The sequence below is a fragment of the Podarcis pityusensis genome (assembly GCF_964106645.2).
Source record: "Podarcis pityusensis genome assembly, chromosome: 15".
NCBI lineage: Eukaryota > Metazoa > Chordata > Lepidosauria > Squamata > Lacertidae > Podarcis > Podarcis pityusensis.
This window is the reverse complement of record NC_138040.1, coordinates 2827422-2850861: the sequence shown is the minus strand read 5'-3', so window position 1 is coordinate 2850861 and position 23440 is coordinate 2827422. Positions and strand designations below refer to the sequence as shown.

At 47.9% G+C, this 23440-nt stretch overlaps 1 protein-coding gene across 1 annotated transcript in view; it reads right to left on the bottom strand.

Moving 5' to 3' along the window:
- The window catches only part of PIGL (phosphatidylinositol glycan anchor biosynthesis class L), a 49143-nt gene extending 25703 nt beyond the window's left edge, over positions 1–23440 (bottom strand). The window contains exons 1-2 of the mRNA XM_080983229.1: positions 22325–23440; positions 13218–13317 (exon numbers count right to left, since the gene is read on the bottom strand). Coding sequence (XP_080839355.1) covers positions 13218–13317; positions 22325–22571 — 347 coding nt within the window. The 5' untranslated portion in view covers positions 22572–23440. The remainder of the gene's footprint in view (positions 1–13217; positions 13318–22324) is intronic.

The window sequence follows — 23440 nt, the reverse complement described above, 5'->3', positions numbered from 1 at the left end:
TGGAATAAGGGAATTTCCCGCAAAAAAAGGGAAGGTTGACAGCTATGTACAAATAATAGAATTATTATTACCTCTCAGAATGTCAGTTGCAGGGAGTCATAGAATCATAGGGTTGGAGGAAATGTAAAGAAAACGAAGGTACTTTCTTTCACCTTTGGTGGACGTGCCCAAAGATCAAGGCCTTCTGGGAAATGATATATAATGAATTAAAAGAGGTATTGAAATATACTTTTCTAAAGAAACCAGAGGCCTTCCTCTTGGGCATGGTCGGCCAATTGGTGCGAAGGGAAGATAGAACTTTTTTTATGTATGCGACAGCAGCAGCAAGAATACTTATTGGGAAATACTGGAAGACACAAGAATTGCCTACCCAAGAAGAATGGCAGATGAAAGTGATGGACTATATGGAACTGGCTGAGATGACCGGCAGAATTCGAGACCAGGGAGAAGGGTCGATGGAAGAAGATTGGAAAAAATTTAAAATATATCTTCAAAAATACTGCAACATAAAAGAATGTTAGAAAGAGGTTGGAAAAAGAAATATTAGGTCGTTTTGGCAGATATGACATAATGGATTAAGTAAAAATGAAGTATAGAAATTGAGGATAGAGCAGGATTAATTATATTATTGAATGTTAAAATAAGTAAATGAAAAGAAGGTTAGAAGGATTTGCTGGAAATACGATTTAAACTAGAATACAAAGCGGGGAGGTGAGAGGAAGTCACGGAAATAAGTAAAAGGGAAAAAGGTTGTAAAGGTTTAATTCAATTTTTGTTATATTTCATTGTAATGTATTTTTATATTTTTTGTTGAGTTTTTCTTACTGTCTGTTTTTTGTTATATGTTCTATTCTATTTTGTATGGTTTTTTCTTCTTTTTTGTAATCTTAAAATTGGAATAAATATCTTTTTAAAAAAAAATTAGAATCATAGGGTTGGAAGAGACCCCGAGCGGCATTGAGCCCAACCTCACTGCGATGCAGGAATCTATCTTTTTTTAATATATACATTTTTACTGATTTTTAAACATATCAGTTCCAACAGTCATACAACATATCTTCTCATCTTATACAATATTTTAGACTTCCGTCAACACCTCGGATGATTTTTCCGTTCTTTATCACTTATTCTGCATTTCTTAATTTCTACACTACATTTAATTGTCCTTAACTAATAATTCTCTTTTTGTCTTTCTTGCAGTATTTCAAATAATCCACCTTACAAAACTTCTTGCAGTCCTACTAGCATAATCTGTTCATCACAATTACTTTTCAAATAGAGGCATACCTCGGGTTAAAGTAGCTTCAAGTTAAGTATTTTTGGGTTGCACTCCGCCGTGACCCAGAAGTAACGGAGTGCATTACTTCCGGGTTTCGCCACTCGCGCATGCGCAGCTCAAAATGACGTCATGCGCATGCGCGGAAACGGCGAAACGCAGCCGCGCAGATGCGTGTTACGTTTACTTCAGGATGCGAACGGGGCTCTGGAACGGATCCTGTTCGTATCCAGAGGTACCACTGTAGTTCATATATTTACTCCAGTCTTCTAAGAATCTCTGATCCCGCAGGTTTCGAATCCTTCCTGTTAATTTATCTAATTCTGCATTGAGTCCAACCTCACAGCAATATAGGAATCTCAGCTAGATCATGCATGACAGAGGGCCATCCAACCTCTGCCTCGAAACCTCCAAGGAAGGAGAGTCCACCACCTCTCAAGGGAGACCGTTCCACAGTCGGACAGCTCCTGCTGTCAGAAAGTTCTTCCAGGTGTTTAGCCGGAATCTCCTTTCTTGTTACTTGAAGCCATTGGCTCAGGTTCTACCCTCCGGAGCAGGAGAAAACAAGCTTGTTCCCTCTTCAACGCAACAGCACTTTAGATATTGGAAGATGGCTCTCATATCTCCTCTTTTCCAGGCTAAACATCCCTGGGTCCTTCAACCGTTCTCCATAAGGCTTGGTTTCCAGACCCTTGATCATTTTGGTTGCCCCCCACCCTATGGAGTCACCAGTGGAAAGAGTTGCTCTTGAGCTCAGACCCCGTTTGTCGGCTTCCCTTTGGGGGCATCTGGTCAGCCCTTGTGAAAACAGGATGCGTGACTAGGTGATGATGATGATGGTGATGATGATGATGATGATAATTTATTACTTATACCCCACCCATCTGGCTGGGTCTACCCAGCCACTCTGGGTGGCTTCCAACAGGAGATTAAAGATACATTTAAACACCAGTCTTTAAAAACTTCCCTAAACAGGGCTGCCTTCAGATGCCTTCTAAATGTCAGATAGTTGTTTATTCCTTTGACATCTGGTGGGAGGGCATTCCACAGGGTGGGTGCCACTACTGAGAAGGCCCTCTGCCTGGTTCCCTGTAACTTGGCTTCTCGCAGGGAGGGAACTGCCAGAAGGCCTTCGGCGCTGGACCTCAGTGTCCATGCTGAGTGATGGGGGTGGAGAAGCTCCTTCAGGTCTACTGAACTGAGGCCGTTTAGGGCTTTAAAGGTCAGCACCAACACTTTGAATTGAGCTCGGAAACGTAGTGGGTGCCAGTGTAGGTCTTTCAAGACCGGTGTTATGTGGTCTCGGCGGCCGCTCCCAGTCAGCAGTCTAGCTGCTGCATTCTGGATTAATTGTAGTTTCCAGGTCACCTTCAAAGGTAGCCCCACATGGAGCACATTGCAGTACAGTGGTACCTCGGGTTAAGAACTTAATTTGTTCTGGAGGTCGGTTCTTAACCTGAAACTGTTCTTAATCTGAGGTACCACTTTAGCTAATGGGGCCTCCCACTGCTGCTGCGCCACCGCGGCTGATTTGTGTTCTCATCTTGAAGCAAAGTTCCTAACCTGAGGTACTATTTCTGGGTTAGCAGAGTCTGTAACCTGAAGTGTCTGTAACCTGAAGCGTCTGTAACCCGAGGTACCACTGTAGTCTAAGCATGAGATAACTAGAGCATGCACCACTCTGGTGAGACAGTCTGTGGGCAGGTTGGGTCTCAGCCTGCGTACCAAATGGACCTGGTAAACAGCTGCCCCAGACACAGAATTGACCTGTGCCTCCATGGATAGCTGTGAGTCCAGAATGACTCCCAGGTTGCGCACCTGGTCCTTCAGGGGCACAGTTGCCCCATTCAGGACCAGTGAGTCCTCCACACCTGCCCACCCTCTGTCCCCCAAAAACAATACTTCTTTCTTGGCAGGATTCAACCTCCTTTGGCCTCCTTTAGCCTGATCCAGCAGGTTCGTCTTACGTTAAGAATGTAAGAATATAAGAAGAGCCTGCTGGATCAGGCCAATGTCCCATCTAGTCCAGCATCCTGTTCTCTCAGTGGCCAACCAGATGCCTCCATGTAAAAACCGCAAGCAAAATCTGAGCCCAACAGCCCTCTTCCCTCCAGCAGTTTCCAGCAACTGGGATTCAGAAGCATCGCTGCCTCCAACCATGAGAGGAGAGCAGAATCTCCATCACTGTTAGTGGCCGTCAATAGTTCTCTTCCCCTTGAATTTGTCCAATCCTTTTAAAGCCATCTAGGTTGGAAGGGAGTTCCACAGTCCAACTACTTTCTTGTCATATCAAATTCCTTACAGCCTAAAATCTTTCAAATTTAAATTTTGGAGGGAGGTTATTGGTTTGTTTTGTCTTTGTTTTTATCATGTACTTTCTGGTTTTAGTCTGTATTTTTGTGCTCTGAACTGTCCTGAGATCTTTGGATGAAGGGCAGAATACTGATTTAATAAATAATAATAATATTGGCTGGTGGGCCAGGGAAGGAGCTGGTGGTGGGCTTGACGGATCATAGAATTATAGAGTGAGAAGGGACCCTGAGCCTCATCCAATCTAACCCCCGACGATGCAACTGCCCCATACTATAATAATTTCAATAATACTTTATTATTTACACCCCACCCATCTGGCTGGGTTTCCCCAGCCACTCCACACAGGGATCAAACCTGCAACCTTAGCGTTATCAGCACCAATTCTGGGAGCCGCACAGCACAAGATCCTCTCTCTCTCGCGTACACGTCTGTTCTGAGCTTTGAGCTTAAAAGCCACACTTGGTTCCTGCGGGCTTTCAGCAAAGCTTGCTGCTGAATTTTGGGGAGGGGGTGAAATGAGAGCAAGCTTCCTTTCCTATCCAAAGAAGCAAAAACGGAAGACAAAGGGTTGGCTTAGTTTGAGGCTGAACGCATTAGAGCGCACTGTGATCTCGGCTGGCAGCAGGGAGCCACGAGTGGCTCGCAGGCGGGGAGCTGGGAGAGGAGAGCAGCAGCACAGCTATACTAGGGGCTGCACTTGTCCTCCCTTGACACACACACACCCCGGCCACGTGCAAGCATTCTCCTCGACAGGCTCTGAATCAGCGAAGAGACAACCTACCAAACAGGTCACCCTCCGAGTTTAAGGTAAAAGCTGGAGAGGGGAAGCTTAAACCTGGGGCTGCAATTGCGGCCCCCCATACCTCTCTGTCTGGCCCTCAAGACCCTCCCTCACTGACCCAGTTTTGCACCCCTTGAGTGCTTTTGCCTGGCTGGAAAGGTGTCCTCGAACTCCCATAATGCTCCTTGTTTGGCAGAAAGAGGGGTGCATGCAAATGTTTTTAGAAACCACCCAACTGCACAAAGGCCAAATTGACATTTGCTGCCCCGCCCACCACTGCCATGTGGCCCCCGGGAGGTTTCTCAGAAGGGAATGCGGCCCTTTCATTTCTCTCCCCTCCCCCCCTGACCTCATTCCTGCACAGGTGAGATTGGGAGAATCCGCCCGCCTTCCAACTAATCACCTGCAATATGTTTGAATCAGGGCAAAACGGAAGTTGTTCTTTGTCAAACTATGAACTGTGGTTTGTCATCCTGGCTTGTTCGGATAAAGCTCCCTGGTTTGCACAGCAGTTCACTGAAGATGGATGTGAGAGGACATCTGCTACAGCTCAGCCAGCAGGGGCCATTGGGAGCTAGCCATGGTCCTGACCTGCGCAGAAAGACCTTCCTTGGCTTTGCCTGCCCTGGCTCTGCCTCGAGCTGACTTGACTTTGCCTCGGCCTGCTCTGACTATGCCTGCCCTGACTTTGCCTACGCCTAGGCTGCTTGAAAACGGCGTTTCCGTGTGCTGCGCTGGTGCCGGCTCGCCAGAGCAGCTTTGTCACGCTGGCCACGTGACCCGGAAGTGTCTCCGGACAGCGCTGGCCCCCGGCCTCTTAAGTGAGATGGGTGCACAACCCTAGAGTCGGACACGACTGGCCCGTACAGGCAGGGGTACCTTTACCTTTACTAGCCTGCTTGAAAGCCTCTCCTCCCTGCTCCCACTTCAGCTTCCCCCAGCAAGCCCCATCAGGATAGGCCTGGCGGGCAAACTCAGACTGCACCATAGGATATGCCCTAAAATCCTTTCCAAATGCGCATTAAGGGTTTCATGGCCAACCCAGACAAACTCGGGCAAAGAAATTGAAGTTGTGGGGAAAGTTTCCTTCGTTCGATCAAATGGCACATTTTTACATTTTCCTCCTCCCCTAAGCTAAGCATCCCATCGGGGTGGGGAGGTTTGTGAAATCCCGCTCCTTCCAGGAACTGCTGGCAAGCAAAGTTCCCAGCCTGATGTCTGTGCTGGTTATAATTTGCCATGTTCAGCAAATTGAGCCAAAATCTGTTTGCATTTAAATAAGGGGGGGGGGGAATGTCTGGGAATTTCTCTGCCAAGACCGCTGGAAGGAGAGGGGGGGTAGTTTTGGCCTGCAGAGTGTTAAATGTTTTCACTAGGCTGAAAGAACCATTAAGTCAGCCTCCTGCAGCCTTGTCCCCTCCAGAGGTTTTGGACTACAACTTTCAGCAGCCGCTGTCCATGGGACAGAATTTCTGGAAATCTATAGGGAAGTGGATTGTGGGGACCACAGAGCTCCCAGACTTGGCTAAAGCTTCTTCATCACTCTCAGTCTCTGCTCTCACGTCGTAAGGATGGAAGGAGAGCCCGGCTCCTGAATTGGGTCGAAAGAGGCCCATTGAGTTCAGCCTCCTGTTCTTACCATGGCCAAACGGAAGCCGCAAAAGCAAGACCTGAACACAGCCATTGTGTATGATGAATGATCCACTTTGAAAAGTGTAGTCAAGGTTGGAAGATTCAGAAACTCAACCAAGACCCATTTCCATAAAAACATACAAAAACTTTATGAAAACAAATCTCTGAAAGTCACAAACTATGCAAGTCACTACATAACTTTATGACCACTGCTCCATAGCAATTGTTGTTCTATTTTTCCATTCACTGTATAGATGGGTTTATGAAGCATTTTTGTATCCTCCTGCTGTGCTGAAGAATTATTCCACGAAACAGTGGGTATATCCGGAATCACTGGTTGTCTGTTTGCAAACTACTTTGGCAGCATTGGATGCCATAAACAAAGCTCTGAAGCCTGTTTGCACCAGATAAGAATCTGATACATTGCTTCTTTCAGAGACTTGCATAGTCTTCAAAGACTTCTAAGACTTATGTTTATTTGGTTTTATGTTTTCTAGAGAATCCATTAAGAGTGCATATTTTGTGACTTTCAGAGATTCCTAAGTTTTCCGTTTATGTGATTTCATATATTTCATATTATATAAAGAGTGTATACAGTGGTACCTCGGGTTAAGTACATAATTCGTTCTGGAGGTCTGTACTTAACCTGAAACTGTTCTTAACCTGAAGCACCACTTTAGCTAATGGGGCTTCCTGCTGCTGCTGCTGCGCCGCCGGAGCCAAATTTCTGTTCTTATCCTGAAGCAAAGTTCTTAACCTGAAGCACTATTTCTGGGTTAGCGGAGTATGTAACCTGAAGCGTACACAACCTGAAGCGCATGTAACCCGAGGTACCACTGTATTGATATTGTATCATTGTATTTGGTCATTGTGTTGCCTTGGACAGGAAGGACTTGAGCGCCACAGCAGTGCTCCTGAACTTCAGGAACTGACATCCAGAGGCCTCCAATGGTGGAGAGAGGACCCAGGCATTGTGGCAAGCAGCTGCTGACCTAAGAACCTAAGAAGAGCCCGCAGGATCAGGCCAGTGGCCCATCTAGTCCCAGCATCCTGTTCTCACAGTGGCCAACAAGATGCACAGCAGACACCCACAAGCAGGACCTGGGGTGCAAGAGCAACATTTCCAGCAGCTGGTCTTCAGAAGCACTGCTGCCTGCAGATGTGGTGGCAAGCATAGCCTTGCGGCTAGTAGCCTTATCCTCCGATGCATTCATTTGTCTTATCCTCTTTTAAAGAGACCCATCACCTCCTCGCAAATAGAAGGGGAAGAAATGGAGGCAGTGAGAGATTTTACTTTCTTGGGCTCCATGATCACTGCAGATGGTGACAGCAGTCACGAAATTAAAAGACGCCTGCTCCTTGGGAGAAAGGCAATGGCAAACCTAGACAACATCTTAAAAAGCAGAGACATCACCTTGCCGACAAAGGTCCGTATAGTTAAAGCTGTGGTTTTCCCAGTAGTGATGTATGGAAGTGAGAGCTGGACCATAAAGAAGGCTGATTGCCGAAGAATGGATGCTTTTGAATTCTGGTGCTGGAGGAGACTCTTGAGAGTCCCACGGACTGCAAGAAGATCAAACCTCTCCATTCTTAAGGAAATCAGCCCTGAGTGCTCACTGGAAGGACAGATCCTGAAGCTGAGGCTCCAAGACTTTGGCCACCTCATGAGAAGAGAAGATTCCCTGGAAAAGACCCTGATGTTGGGAAAGATGGAGGGCACAAGGAGAAGGGATAGTGTTCTCGAAGCTACCAGCATGAGTTTGACCAAACTGCAGGAGGCAGTGGAAGACAGAAGTGCCTGGCCTGCTCTGGTCCATGGGGTCACGAAGAGTCGGACACGACTAAACAACAACAACAACAACAACAACAACAACAACAACAACAACAAAACCTGGCCACAGATCTTTTCCGGGTGTCAAGCCATTCTTAACCTATTCAGCGCCAGAACGATGGCAGCGACCACGTTGAAACAACCAGTGCCCATCCTGCTTCCTCCTCCCTACAGTTCTGGACTAATAGTGCATGTTTGTGTTTGTCTGGTGACATGACCCTGCCAAGGCAGGAACCCAAAGCCAACAACGCCCCCCCCCTTCGTTAAATATTTGCCTGCTTTCAATCTGCAGCACACAGAGCTTACAAGGGGCTCCGTCTGAGGTACAGGGTTCTGGGAAGAGGAAATTGACCATCTGCAGTGTCAGCCAAGTTCACTCCCTTAAAGGAGAACCACATTGGTCTGCAGAGCGCAATAAAAAGAGAGAGAGACAGAGCACCCGATGACCTACTTTCCTGCAGGAATCAAAATCCCTTGCCTTGCCTGCTCCCGTTTCAAAACGCAAGTGGGTTTTGCACATAGGAGGGGGAGAGCAAGGGAGGGTTAAGTGATCCTTTAGACACCAAGCAGGGAAAAGGACATGTAAAACTGCAGCCGAAATTTGCATAGCTGTTTCCTGAAAGCTAGTTGGGAACAGCTGATTGCCTATGGCGAGGAAGAATCACCTCCAGGCGACTAGGGGAAAAGACCCCTTGTGAAAGTGGATCCTCTGTTTCCTTTGCATTTTGTATTTTTACTGTGTGCTAACTCCTGCCTGGGACGATCTTAGTGCAAGGTGTCTAAGAAATGCAGTGAAACAAAAATAAATAAAAGCTCTGGGGGGAAAAAAACAATTAAATACCGTATTTTCCTGTGTATAAGACTAGGTTCCCCTCCCTAAAAAATAATGTCCAAAATTTGGGGGAGTCTTATACACAGATAGATCCCCCCCATTTTCTTAAACCAGAGTCTCCCAAAATAAGGGGTGTCTTATACATGGGGGTGTCTTATAGACAGAAAAATATGGTAAATAAAGCTTTGATAATTTACTTATTTATTTTAACATGTTTATCCTTGGAAAGAGATCAGGGCAGTGTTTGAAAGTGTGTTTTATGCCAATGCCCGCATTTTCAAACATATTTAATCCTAAAAATACAAACTTTTAAAAAGCTTAGGGAGGTTGTTTAGGGGCTTTTGTTGGGGAGTGTAATTATTATTATTATTATTATTAGCATACATTAGTATTGTTAACTGTTTTAATTATTTTTATTAGGACTCTATATGGGCTCTTGGATACCCCATAAGGGAAAAGGGCAATTTTTGTTTACAACACAGTCTAGAATAGCATTAGCTTTTTTTTTGCTGCTGCATCACATTATTTACTCATGTTAAGCTTGTGGTCTACTAAGACCCCGAGATCCTTTTCCCGTGTACTACCGGCAAGCCAGGTGTCCCTTATATTATATCTGTGAAGCTGGTTCTTCTTCTCTAAGTGCAGAACACTGGAAGCAACTGGGGAAGGGAGCGGGAAGCTCGCCTGTTTACACAAATCTCCTCTCTCGAACTCTTATTATTTTCTCTGGCAGGGACCAGGCCAGGTCAGGCGTCATCAGATGGAAGCCGCAATGTTGATATTTATCTGCATCTCGCTGCAAGGAGGGAAACTGCAGATGTTGCTGTGAAGGACAGCCTGGCGTTCTCAGTCACCGAGAAGATAGGGTGGGGAAACAAAACATCTCGTAGAGAGCAAAGGAATAAGGAGAGAGAGAGAACGTGGTGTCCTTTCCTTTGAGTTAATAACCTACTTCAGTTGGGTGGGTGGAGAAGAGAGGAAAGAAACCTTGGAAATATATCCTGTTTACATCCAACAGGGCAGAATGCTCATCGCCCCAGAGCCCTGGCAGAAGGGTCTGATTTGGGGGGGAAAGTATGGTTCATACAAACAACGTTTCTGCTGTGAAAAGGAGACAGACAGAAGCTTGTTAGGACTCCTGCTGGATCAGGGGAAGTCTCCATCCCTGGACCAGCATCCTGAGCCAGACGTCTTCAGGAAACTCACAAGGAGATGGGAGAAACCAGCGTCAGATTCCTAGATGTTCCGCTGCCAGCCCACAGCCCCCTCTAGGCTGGATGCTCCGGGCATCTGGATATTCAGAGTATACTGTCTCCAAGGATGGAGGGTGCATTTAGCCAACAGAGCTAATCCCCCCTGAATATCAATCATTGGCAATTATGAGGGGTGAGATGGCAGGCGACTTGATACAGATCTACACCAGTGGTCCATTCAAGCTCAGTACTGACAGCAGCTCTCCAGGGTTTCAGGGAGGGCTCCGCTCAGAGACACTAGTTGTTGAACCTGTGTTCAAAGAAGGTCCACCTCAGAGCTACAACCCTCCCCCTAAAAACAAAGCAAGATTCTAGTCCTCATGGTTCTGAATTAAGCTCTGGTTTGAACAGACACAGGACGATGGTTTTCCTCCAAGTCAGGCTGTTATATCTACACTGATTGGTAGAAGCTCTCCAAAATTTCAGGCAAGGGGCATATCCAGTCCTACTGCCAAGAATTGAAACCAGAAACTCTACTGCAAAGCCAGGGCCTTCTTTCCTATCGTCTGCCCCCTCTCCCACTGTAGTGCCCCTACATTTTTCAGGCATGAACTGTCATGGGGGCCCCTTCCTAACCAGCAACAAAGTCTGGGTAACCACATTTGTTTGTTTGTTTGTTTATACTATTAAATTAAATTTATATGCTGCCCTTCATCAAAAGATCTCAGGGTGGTTCACAGAATAAAATACAAGATAAAACACAAGTAAGTAAATAATTAAAGCAAAGCAACTAAATGATAACCCACCCCCTTCCTACAGATACATTTAAAAGGCTGTAGGATATTAATCAGCCAAAGGCCTGGTTGAAGAAGAATGTTTCCGCCTGGCGCCTAAAACATATGTAATGAAAGCAGCAGACAAACCTCCCTGGGGAGAGCATTTCACAAGCAGGGAGCCACTACAGAAAAGGCCCCGTTCTCGTATTGCCACCCTCTGGACCTCTTGTGGCGGAGGCACAGAAAGAAGGGCCTCTGAGAATGAATGCAGAGTCCGGGACGGTTTATATGGGGAAAGGCAGTCCTAGAGGAATTGGGGTCTTCAATGAGGCTGTTCCCCGACAGATCACCACCCCTTTACAACATCTGTGCTACTGACTCTCAAACGTTGGGATTATTGAAATATATATAGAACAAAAAATTAATCAGTTTGAGTTGTGTGACACAAATTTGGTCTCTTAGACCCAAGATTTTTAAGCAATGTGCACTAAAGTCGCTTCCGGGTCTCTTCTGAGATTAGGAGCCCTGGAGCTTAAGTTCTTTAATTTCATATTAGATCCATCCCTGCACTCCCCCACCCCGACCCTCCTCTTGGGAAACTGTTCTGCATTTTTGCACCATTTTGTTTTTTACTCAACACAGCAAAAGGGAAATCCCCAGGGTGCTTTGATTACTCAATGCTGAGAGAAAAGGGACCTATTAACTGGAGCAAAGGGGCTCTGGGAGAACTGCCACAAAACGTCAAGAAGGAGGAAAGAAAAAAACACAACCGCAAATGAAAAGGAGAAGTGGTCATGGTGTCCGTACGATGATCTCAGGGCTCGAACGGGAAACGGCAACGAGCAAGGATGATGGGAAACTTGCGGCCCTCCAGATGTTGACCTCCAACTGACATCATCGCCCCCAACCACTGGCCATGCTGATGGGCCCTGGAGTCTGATAACAGCTGGAGGGCCACATGTTTCCCCCCTCCCTGATCTGCAAAGAGGCACTTCCCTCTCTCAGGAGTGGATGCCTCTTCTAAATAGAGATGCCTCTCCATCTCTTGCATGTAGTAGGGAATTAAGATTCCTGCTGGAGTCTGCAAATTGGAGCATCAGGCAATTATCGGTAACCGGGAGCAGAGGATCCATTGCTCCATAGAAAGCGTTTGATCTTCCCCAATATCAGAAGCAGAACAAATTGCTCTGCAATTGTTTTGCTAGGTGGAAAAGTTACACGCCTACAGGCCTGCCCAGTGATAACCTGTCACTTTCCTGCTTCACCCAGCGCAGACCTTCACTGGTCTAAATACAACGCATTGTGTTTTTCTCAGATCTGTGTCTCGATCGCTCCTCCCTGACTTGAAGGAGAAGTCACAGGGTCACTGGGGCTGTGGAGCCTCTGTAGATACAGCACTGCAAGGCTGAGTCACTATGTCTTCCTCTCACTTTCCCCGACCGGGCAGGAATTGCAGCACTGCGATGGACACATTTGGTGGTGATACTGTGATTGCAACATCAGACTGGGACCTGAGATCACTCCCTAGTGTGAATATAACATGCAAGACTTCTCCCAAAGAGTCTTTGGAACTGTACCCCTCATGGAGCTACAATTCCCATGACTTTGGACAAACTACAGTTCCCAGGATTTTGGGGGCGGGAAGTCACACGATTTAAACTGGCTTTAAACGCATGACTTTGAGAGACTCGGGTTCAAATCCCGACTCAGCCACAGAGTCAACTGGGCGGCCAGTCGCTATCTTTCAGCTTAACCTACCTTGCAAGGTTGTTGGGAGGATAAAACGGGAAGAGGAGAACCGAGTACACCACGGCTGAGCGTGGCGGTAGATCAGTGGCGTGTGGTCAGTGGACTAGGGGGCCTAGGCTAGTCCCATAAATGTTTCCCTGGCACCTCCTTCCGAAAGCCTGGGAAGCTTCTGCCTGGCTTAGGGAGTGAGGAGTGAAGCTCATGTGCACAATGTCACGATGTCGGCGCCTTCCCCATCACCCTCGCAAGCTGGTGACTCCGGCCCTAACAGTTCCTCTATGAAAAATTTCACTGCGGTAGATACAAACACAAGAGTAGATCGGATAAAGAACAGAAAGCCCGCAAGTTGGATCTGCGCGCAATAGCAACTCTCACTGCTTTTAGATTTGCCCAGAAGGGATTCAGACAAATGAACCGAGGGTGATAACGTGATCAATGGCTACTAGCCACGAAGGCTATGCTCTGTTTTCACAGTCAGAGGCAGTGATGCTTTTGAACACCAGTTGCTGGTATGAAGGACACTCTTGTGCTCAGGACCTGCTTGTAGGCTTGCCACAGGGATCTGGGTTGCCCACTGTGAGGGCAGGATGCTGGGCTAGATGGGCCATTGGCCTGATCCAGCACAGCTCTCCTTATGTTGCTGGAAACCACAAGAGACGAAAGTCTCAAATGGGGGAGAGCACTGTTGCACTAAGGTCCAGCTTGTGGACTTCCCCTTAATAGGCACCTGGTGGCCTCTGTCAAAACAGGCTATTGGACTGGATGGGCCGCTGGCCTGATCCAGCAGGGCTCCTCTCATGTAAGAGCACCGGCATTTTAGGTGTAGAAAGCTACCTGTGGTCAATGATGGTCACATTGGAAGGCGGGATCCCTAGAACCAAACAGCTGTCCAGGAGTTCCTTCTTCCGGACATCCCCTTGGCTGTAGTAATTCCCTGGAAATACGAAAGAAGACAGCTGTCACACCCTGCAACACAGAATCCTCCCTCCTGTGGGAAACTGAAAGCACCAAGGGACCAGCAGCTTGCGTTAAAATAACGGAGCAAAGAAGGGAATATTAAAGAGATTTTCCTGAGTTTAACAAAACTGGTGATGTTACGTCTGCTGCATTGTAAAAAGTTCAAGAATTCTACAGCACCTTAGTATAGGCTGCTAGGTTTGCCAGGATATTAAGGCGATAGACTGCAGAGGTTGCTTTTTGGCGGAAGGCTAAGAGTAACATTTTGAAATTTGAGAGAGTGCTGCGGGCGCCAGTCACAAAATGGCCGCAGTGGGAGGGGCAGGGACATGGTATAACACAAAATGGCTGCTGTATCGAAAATGAGACAGGACCACGAAACGGCGCAGGCATGCCCCTCCATCTGTCACCGCCACACTCTCTCAGAGAGAGAAGCTCTTTGCATCTCTCCTCTGTTCAGAACAGAACGTAGGGCTGGTGTTATGTACTGAGTTGAATAGGATTCAGAATGCAGCAGTCTGATTGGTCCTAGAACAATAGGATCCAGAATGCAGCAGTCTGATTGGTCCGCAGGAGCCACCCAATCCAAGTCCTGGTGGAAGTTAAACCGCAACCTGATTGGCCTACAGGAGAATCCCGGAATTAGCCAATCACGTGGGGCCCATTGTGTAAATAATGTATATAAAGCAGACATTTCAGGAGAACTTGCATTCCTCACGACTATGAGCTGAATAAAGAGCATGAAATCCACACCCGACTCCGAGTATATTTCAGCTGGGGTCCAATCCTGGCAACCCACTTAAACACGGGCATGTTTAAAAGAGCGTGTTTGATGTGGGAGAGGGGTAGCCAGTGAAAACAGGAACCGAGCAGGAAAAGCAAACAGCACTGAGGATTTTTGAGGGGGACATTTACTGAGACCTTTTGCAGGTACCATAAAAGGTGCTGTTGGGCATGCTGGCACCCATGGGCGCTTGCACTGGAGACCCTTCAACCAGAAAGCAATCTGAGAAAGCGAAACATATTTGGTCAACTGGGTTGAGTTAAGTGCTTGGAATCTGTAAAGCTTCCAAGGGAACTTTTAATGTCTATTTTTTTAAAAAAGATATCTATAATGCTAGGGTTAACTGCAGGTCTTGAGTGAACTTCTCAAATCCTGCCAATTCCATACCTATTTATAACATTTATAAAGTGCCTCTTCTGACTCACACACCAAAGTGTTCAAATTAGAGGATGTTGTTAAAACCTTAACATAAGGAGAGCGCTGTTGGAATAGACCAGAGGCCCAACTGTTCTTGCAGTGGTCAACCAAATGTATACAGGAAGCCCAAAAGTGGGGACTGACCGCGTTAATTTATAAAATCTCAAGGTAAAAGCAGCAGAATATGCACAGAAACGAATATATACGTATATATGTATTAGAGAAGTATGCCTGCAGCAGCCTCTCAAAAGCATATAGAGAGGAATCTAATTGCTAAATAATTCCAAAGGGAGGAGGATGTCACCACTAAAAAGGCCCTGGTACATTGGTCTTGTTCCTCCCTGTTATTTTAAAATTGCAATTTTTAGATTGGAAGGGAGAAGAAACTACTTTATACCAGGTCACTGGATTTCTTCACCTAGCCCAGTGCTGCCTACTCTGACTGGCAGTGGCTCTCTAGAGTCTCAAGCAGAAACGGGTCTTTCTCATCCCCTGCTACGTGCTAATTGTTTTAAAAAGAAAAATTGGAGATGCCACTGGATGAGCTTGGGACATTTTGCAGTTATGCTGTACCCAGTTAAGGAACAGTAGGTGTGTGGATGTAGTGGCCTCGCTGGCTTTTACTTCTTTTGCCTGGCTGGAATGTGTCCTTTAAAAAAAAAAAAAAAATATTTATTATTTTTCCAAAAACTTAAACACTAAAAAGAAAAAAAACAATACAACACATCAAATTAACAAAACAAGACAAAGACAATAAAATAAATCAAACAATTTCATTATCCCATCTTTCATTCACTTATTTCCACGACCTCCTCACACTTCCCTTTTTGTATTCCACTTCTGTTAATTATTTCAGCAATTCCTTTCCATCTTCCTCTGTTTTCTATCCTATAATTATCTTAACTCATTCTAACCTTATTTTTTCCTTTAATGCTCTATTAACCTATCCGTACTTAATTCCTTATAATATTTCTACTAAAGCCATATAACTTCATTTCAACATTTTTCTAACATTCATTAATTTTACAATATTTCTGTAGATAGTCTTTAAACTTTTTCCAATCTTCTTCCACCGACTCTTCTCCCTGGTCTCGGATTCTGCCAGTCATTTCCGCCAGTTCCATGTAGTCCATCAACATCATCTGCCATTCTTCCCAGGTGGGCAAATCTTGTGTCTTCCAATACTTCGCGATGAGTATTCTTGCTGCTGTTGTTGCATACATAAAAAAAGTTCTATCCTTCTTTGGCACCAATTGGCTGACCATGCCCAGGAGGAAGGCCTCTGGTTTCTTCAGGAAGGTATATTTAAATACCTTTTTCATTTCATTATAAATCATCTCCCAGAATGTCTTAATCCTTGGGCATGTCCACCAAAGGTGAAAGAATGTGCCTTCAGTCTCATTACATTTCCAACATTTATTTTCGGGCAAATGGTAAATTTTTGCAAGCTTGACTGGTGTCATGTACCACCTATAAATCATTTTCATTAAGTTTTCTCTTAGGGCATTACGTGCCGTAAATTTCATACCTGTGGTGCATAACTGTTCCCAGTCAGCCATCATTATATTATGTCCAACATCTTGTGCCCATTTAATCATAGCTGATTTCACCGTTTCATCCTGAGTGTTCCATTTCAACAGCAAGTTGTACATTTTTGACAAATTCTTAATTTTGGAATCTAGCAATTCTGTTTCCAATTTTGATTTTTCCATCTGGAAACCAACTTTTTTGTCCAAATTATATGCCTCCATTATTTGGTAATAATGGAGCCAATCTCGCACTTTATTTTTCAATTTTTCAAAGCTCTGCAATTTTAGTCTGTCTCCCTCTTGTTTCAGAATTTCCCAATATTTCGGCCATTTGGCCTCCATATTGAGTTTTTTCTGTGCCTTCGCTTCCATTGGTGACAACCATCTTGGGGTTTTCTTTTCTAACAAATCTTTATATCTTATCCATACATAAACAATGCTTTTCTAACAATATGATTTTTAAACGCTTTATGTACTTTTACCTTATCGTACCTTGAACCCTAATAATACCTCTTGCTTGCCTGGGTGGAGAATAGACAGGAGTGTGTAGAAACTAGCCTACTGTACAAATGGCAAATTTTACATTTGTTGCCATGCCCACTCTTCCCTCTGGCCCCACCTTCCACTAGCATGGTGCCCCTGAAGGGTTGCCCAGGAAAAAGGTTCCCTGTCCTTGAGATAAGCAATGCTTAAAAAAATCTACCCTCTCATATATTTATAAATAAATAAATCTCTTATTGTTATGTACTGAGTTGAATAGGATCCAAACTGTAGCAGTCTGATTGGTCCTAGAACAATAGGATCCAAAAGGCAGCAGTCTGATTGGTCCTAGAACAATAGGATTCAGAATGCAGCAGTCTGATTGGTCCTAGAACAATGCAGCAGTATGATTGGTTGGCAGGAACCACCCAATCCTGCTCCAGATAGAAGTGAATCCACAACCTGATTGGCTTACAGTAGAATTCCAGAATTAGCCAATCATGTGCAGCCCATTGTGTAAATAATGTATATAAAGCAGATACTGTGAGGGGACATTCATTCATTCCTCCTCACCACTATGAGCTGAATAAAGAGCATGAAATCACTTTGCGACTCTGAGTATATTTCACTGGCGACGAAGGTGGGATCCCGCTGAGCTGACTGCCACACACAGCACCGCAGCACCGCCAACTGCCGCACCGCTGCCTCGCACCGTGTATCCAGGCTTCAGCTCCGGGGCACAAGGAACTCAGAATGGCAGCCAACAGCAGCTTCTCGCCATTCAACCCAGCATCTGGAGACTGGGAAGCGTACGCCTCCCGTTTCACCTTCCTCCTAGAAGCCAAAGGGGTCACCGACGAAGAAGACGCCAAGAAGAGGGCGATATTCTTCAGCGTCTGCGGAGAGGAGACGTTTGAAATCGCCCGGGCTCTCCTTGCGCCTGAAGACGTCGCTACTGTTCCATACAAAACAATAATGGAACAGCTGAAGGGGCACTTTTCGCCGCAGCCCTCAGTGGTGGCTCGTCGAAATGCCTTCTACGCAAAGCGGCAAGCCCCTGGGGAAACCATAACTGGGTTTGTGACCTCTCTCCGCCAAGCCGCCCGGTTCTGCAACTTCTCAGAGCTGGAGAACATGCTTCGTGACCGCCTCGTCGGTGGCCTGAAGGATGAGAAGCTGCAACGACGCCTCTACGCTAAGAAGGACCTAACGTTCCAGGTCGCTCTGGAGGAGGCCCTGGCAACAGAAGCTGCCGAGAGGTCGACCCAAGAGGCACGGCCGAGCCTGCCATCCCAACCGAGGGTCCACCATGAAGACCTCACCGACGACTCAGGATCCGACAGGGAGGAGGTGCACCGAGTACAGCAGCGCACTCAAGCAGCGCACAGACCACAGCTGCCTCGACGAGAAGGAGGGAACTGCGCAAGCTGCGGGGAGAGTCACGAGAGGAGGACCTGCCGTTTCCGCAACGCAAAGTGCAGGCAGTGCAGAAAATCGGGACACATCGCCCGGGTGTGTCGGGCTCGGCCCACCCGACACCAGGCATCAGATGACCAATCCAAGAGCCCCAGGTCCCGGGGCCCAACGCACCAAGGCAACTCGACGGAGCTCACGGACTTCCAGGTATACCAGTTGCCCCACCCCAACGTAGAGAAAATTTATGTAGAGGTACAGATAGAGGGGGCCCCATGCCGCATGGAGCTTGACACGGGTTCAACTCTATCCATAATCTCGGCAAGGACCTTAAGGAAACTGTGTCCCACTGGGGGTCCCAAACTCAGGCCGGCCCCATTCACCCTCCGGGACTTCCAGAAACGTAAGGTCCCCACAATGGGGGTGGGGACCTTCAGGGTGCAATACCGAGGGCGGACGCGGCAACTGGACTTGCTTGTGGTCAAGGGCCCCTACATTAGCTTACTGGGATTGGCATGGTTTGGACCACTGGGGCTAGCTGTCACCGGGGTGAACCACACTAGCTTACAAGTGGACGTGGACGCCATATGCAAGGAATTTCCAGGGGTTTTCGATGGGAAATTGGGACAGTATACGGGCCCCCCCATTGCGCTACAGCTTGACCCCGCAGTACGACCGGTCAGGCTCAAGGCCCGCCGGGTCCCGTTCGCCTTGAAACCCCGTATAGACGAGGAATTGGACCGACTCGTAGAGCAAGGAGTGCTGGAGCCGGTGCCTAATGCTCCCTGGGAAACCCCAATCGTCACACCCGTCAAGCCTAATGGTTCGGTCCGCATCTGCGCAGACTACAAATGTACCATAAACAAGGCCCTCACGGCCCACGCATACCCAGTGCCAGTGGTCAGCCATGTCCTTGCCACCCTGGCTGGGTCGAAAATTTTTGGCAAGCTGGACTTGGCCCAAGCATATCAACAGCTGCCAGTAGATGAGGCCACAGCAGAGGCACAGACGATTGTGACGCACAGAGGAGCGTTCAGGGTAAAGCGGCTGCAATTCGGTGTCAGCGTGGCACCAGGCATATTCCAGAATATAATGGACTCTCTCCTTAAAGGGATTCCTGGCGTCACCCCCTTCTTCGATGATGTGTTGATTGCCGGCCCCACACCAGAGGAGTTTGAGGACCGCCTCCGCACCGTTCTGCACCGTTTCCAGACGGCGGGTCTCAAGGTGAAGCGGGAAAAATGTCTACTAGGAGTGCCTCAGGTGGACTTTCTGGGATTTATGGTGGACGCAGAAGGGGTCCACCCGACTGGGGACAAGGTACGGGCCATTTGTGATGCCCCAGCGCCCAAGAGCAAGACTGAACTTCAGGCCTTCTTGGGACTATTGAACTTTTACCATTCCTTCCTTCCCCACAAGGCGGCGGTAGCGGAGCCCCTACACAGACTCCTGGACAAGCGGGCCCCTTGGGTGTGGGGCCAGCGCCAGGAGGCCGCATTCCAGGCAGTCAAGGACTTGCTTGTCTCAAACTCGGTCTTGGCACACTTCGACGAGAGGCTGCCGGTGGTGCTAGCATGCGACGCCTCACCCTATGGCATTGGAGCTGTCCTGGGGCACCAACTCCCGGATGGAAGAGAGGTACCGGTGGCGTACTTTTCCCAGACACTCAACACAACCGAGCGGAACTACTCGCAAATCGACAAGGAGGGTCTGGCAATCGTAAAGGGAGTAAAAAAATTCCATGATTTCTTGTACGGGCGGCCCTTCACCGTGGTGACTGACCACAAGCCGTTGCTTGGCTTGTTTGCCCCCGAAAAGCAGACCCCCCAAGTGCTGTCTCCTCGCGTCCTCAGGTGGTCAATTTTCCTTGCCAGCTACCAGTATGCACTGATTCACCGACCTGGGAAGGCGATGGGCCATGCGGACGCCCTCAGCAGGCTACCACTACCGGAAACAGGCCCTGACCCAGCACCTGCACAAGAGGTTATGAGCCTGGAGCTGCTTCCCGACCGCCCCATTCAGGCACAAGAAGTTGCACACCATTCCAAGAAAGATAGGGTCATCTCCCGGGTCCTGGACTGGGTGTGGAGGGGATGGCCCAGCAGCAGCCCCGGGCCAGAATTCGCCGGCTACACAACCCGCAAACATGAACTGTCGGCCCACAAGGGGTGCCTGTTATGGGGAAGCAGAGTCGTTGTTCCCCAGCCCCTCTGCAAAAGGGTCCTCACAGCCCTACACGAGACACATCCAGGGGTAGTAAGAATGAAGGCCCTTGCCAGGAGTTATGTGTGGTGGCCGGGGATCGATGGAGAGATAGAGGCCTGGGTCAAACACTGCCAGGCCTGCCAAGAATCCCGCCCAGATCCCCCAAGGGCCCCAGTCCAGTCCTGGGAGTCCGCCCGAGCACCATGGTCACGCCTGCATGTGGATTTCGCTGGCCCCTTTCAGGGGAAAACATTCTTCATAGTGGTGGACTCCTACACCAAATGGCTGGAAGTCGCACTGGTACCGTCCACTTCCACGTCCGCAGCCATCCGGGTACTACGCAGGCTGTTTGCAACCCACGGGCTCCCTGACACTCTCGTCTCAGACAACGGGACTGCATTTACGTCAGGAGAATTCCAAACCTTCACAGCGCAGAACGCCATCCGCCACATCCGTTCGGCGCCGTTCCACCCTGCCACCAATGGCCAAGCAGAACGCATGGTGCGGACCACCAAGGACACCCTTCGCCGCATGACGCAAGGGGACTGGGAGTACCGCCTTGCCACATTCCTTCTAGCACAGCACAGCACCCCCAGCTCAACGACTGGCCGGAGCCCCGCTGAACTACTAATGGGTCGGCGCCTTGCAATCAGATTGGACCGCCTTCACCCCGATAGAGCTCAGGATGAGGTAGTGGTGGGGGAAGGCAGGAACCCCCGGACCTTCGAGGCCCAGGACCCAGTGTACGCAAAGAATTTTGGGGCAGGCCCAGCATGGGTACCCGCCACAATCACCAGGGTCACTGGCCCCGTGTCGTACGAGGTGCTAACGGATGGGGGGCAATGCTGGCGCCGCCACTGCGACCAGATACGGCGACGATTCCCGGGAGAAAACCAGGAGGAGGACAGGTCAGAGGAGTCCCAAGGGAACAGCGGGGCAGTGAGGCCCATAGAGCAGGAGGGGCCAGCAGGAGAGGCAGAATCAGTAAATACAGAGAGGACCCGTGAGGCCGAAAGGACACCGGAACCAGAACCACGACTGAGCGAGCCGGTTGCACCAGACCAAACAGCCGCATCACAGCCAGCATCCTTGGAACACGAGCCAGAACCCGGAGCCCGGACCAGGGAACACCCCAGGCCACAACGCACACGTAGGCCGCCGGCATACCTTGAGGACTATGAATGCGACCTCCCGGGCAGGACTGGAACTTAGAGGGGAGGGGTGTTATGTACTGAGTTGAATAGGATCCAAACTGTAGCAGTCTGATTGGTCCTAGAACAATAGGATCCAAAAGGCAGCAGTCTGATTGGTCCTAGAACAATAGGATTCAGAATGCAGCAGTCTGATTGGTCCTAGAACAATGCAGCAGTATGATTGGTTGGCAGGAACCACCCAATCCTGCTCCAGATAGAAGTGAATCCACAACCTGATTGGCTTACAGTAGAATTCCAGAATTAGCCAATCATGTGCAGCCCATTGTGTAAATAATGTATATAAAGCAGATACTGTGAGGGGACATTCATTCATTCCTCCTCACCACTATGAGCTGAATAAAGAGCATGAAATCACTTTGCGACTCTGAGTATATTTCACTTATCATTCCATGTAGGCTGGCTAGTCAAACGCTGTTGTATGCAAATATATAGTAGTAGTTTCAATTTTAGGGGAAAGTGGTGTTATACCCATTTTACTAATATGGCAAACTGAGGAGGGAGCGGGCCCATCACCTGGGCTTTCCACCACATCCTGTAATTCTCACTTAGCTGACACTATATAATAAAACAGTAAAAAATTAAGTATAAAATAATAGAATTCTCACTTATATATTCTCACTATATAAAATAAATACATAATATTGAAATAATAATAATAATAATAACCACACTGCAATATATTATTTATTTATACAATAAATATAGATATAGTATTTATACAATAAATAATATACTGTATTCAGTAACAATGACATTATTATGATTAATAATAATCCTGTGACGTCAGAACGACCTGTGCGCGCACTTCCGATTAATATAAAATGGCTGCTGCAGCGTGATGACGCCATGCGCACAGCTCCGGAGAGACGGGAGCGCTTCCAAAACAGACGTCATGGTTGCTAGGCAACGCTACACTAGCCTCCTCCTCCTCCTCCTCCTCACCTGTGGACCCGCAGAGCAGCCATAGCCTGGCTTGAGCCAAGCTGAGGATGGTGGGGGCGAAGAACATTGCTTCGTCATCAGGGTGCGCCGTCACGAACAGGGCGCGCGTCGCCGGTCCGTCGGCGAAAAGCCTCCGGTCGCTCCCCAGCCGCCACCTCGCTCCGCGTTGCCGCCTCAGCCACCAGCAAGAAAGTAGCCATAGCAAAGGCAGAGGAAACAGCAGGGTGAACAACCCGGTTGCCACCATGACGGGAGAAGCGGGAGAAAAGGGGAGCGCCACGCATAAAGAATCCGGCCAAAAACTCTTTCCGCGACGGAATGGTTCCGTCTGTTCTGTGCAAAAGGGCGCTCTCCCGAAGAGAGAAGGCGAAATGAGATTCACGCCAGAATCAGTCTGAAGCTTCTCGTGGGGTGGAGTGACCTGGACCCATGCATAAACAGCGCGGAAAGGATAGCAGAGGTTTGCAACAATCAATAAACTCCCCTGACTGCCCTTCAACAAACTGCTTCCCCAAACTTACCTTATGATCTAATAAAAGAGGATGTGCCTGCTGCATCAGGCCAAAGGGCACGAACTAGTCAGTCATCCTGCTCTCACAGTGGCCAACCGGATGCCCCAAGGGGAAGCTTCTCCCCTCCTGCGGTTTACAGCAACTGGCATTAAGAGGGATAGGCAGAGCACAGCCATTGTGGCCGATTAATATCCATTGATAGCCTTCAACATGGATTTGTCCAATTATTTTTCGAAGCCATTGAAATTGGTGGTCGCACTGCCTTCTGTGGGAGCAATTTCCATACTTTTAATTCTGCGCTGCTTAAAGAAGCCCTTTTTTATATGTCCTGACGCTTCCAACATGCAGCTTCATTGGAATACCCATCACTTCTAGTGCTTTGACAGAGGAGAAGAACTTTTCTTTATCCACTCCCTCCATGCCATGCATAATTTTATAGTCCATCAGACTTTTTGCATTAAGGAAAGTTACAGAGAAAAGCACTGGAAAATGTGGAATAATGCTTGGCTTGGATGCAATGGAATCTAGCCAACATCTCCCAATCCCCCTGTAAATGAATCAGGATGAATGCTCAATAAAGAGGTTGTCTGGCAGAACCCTGCAT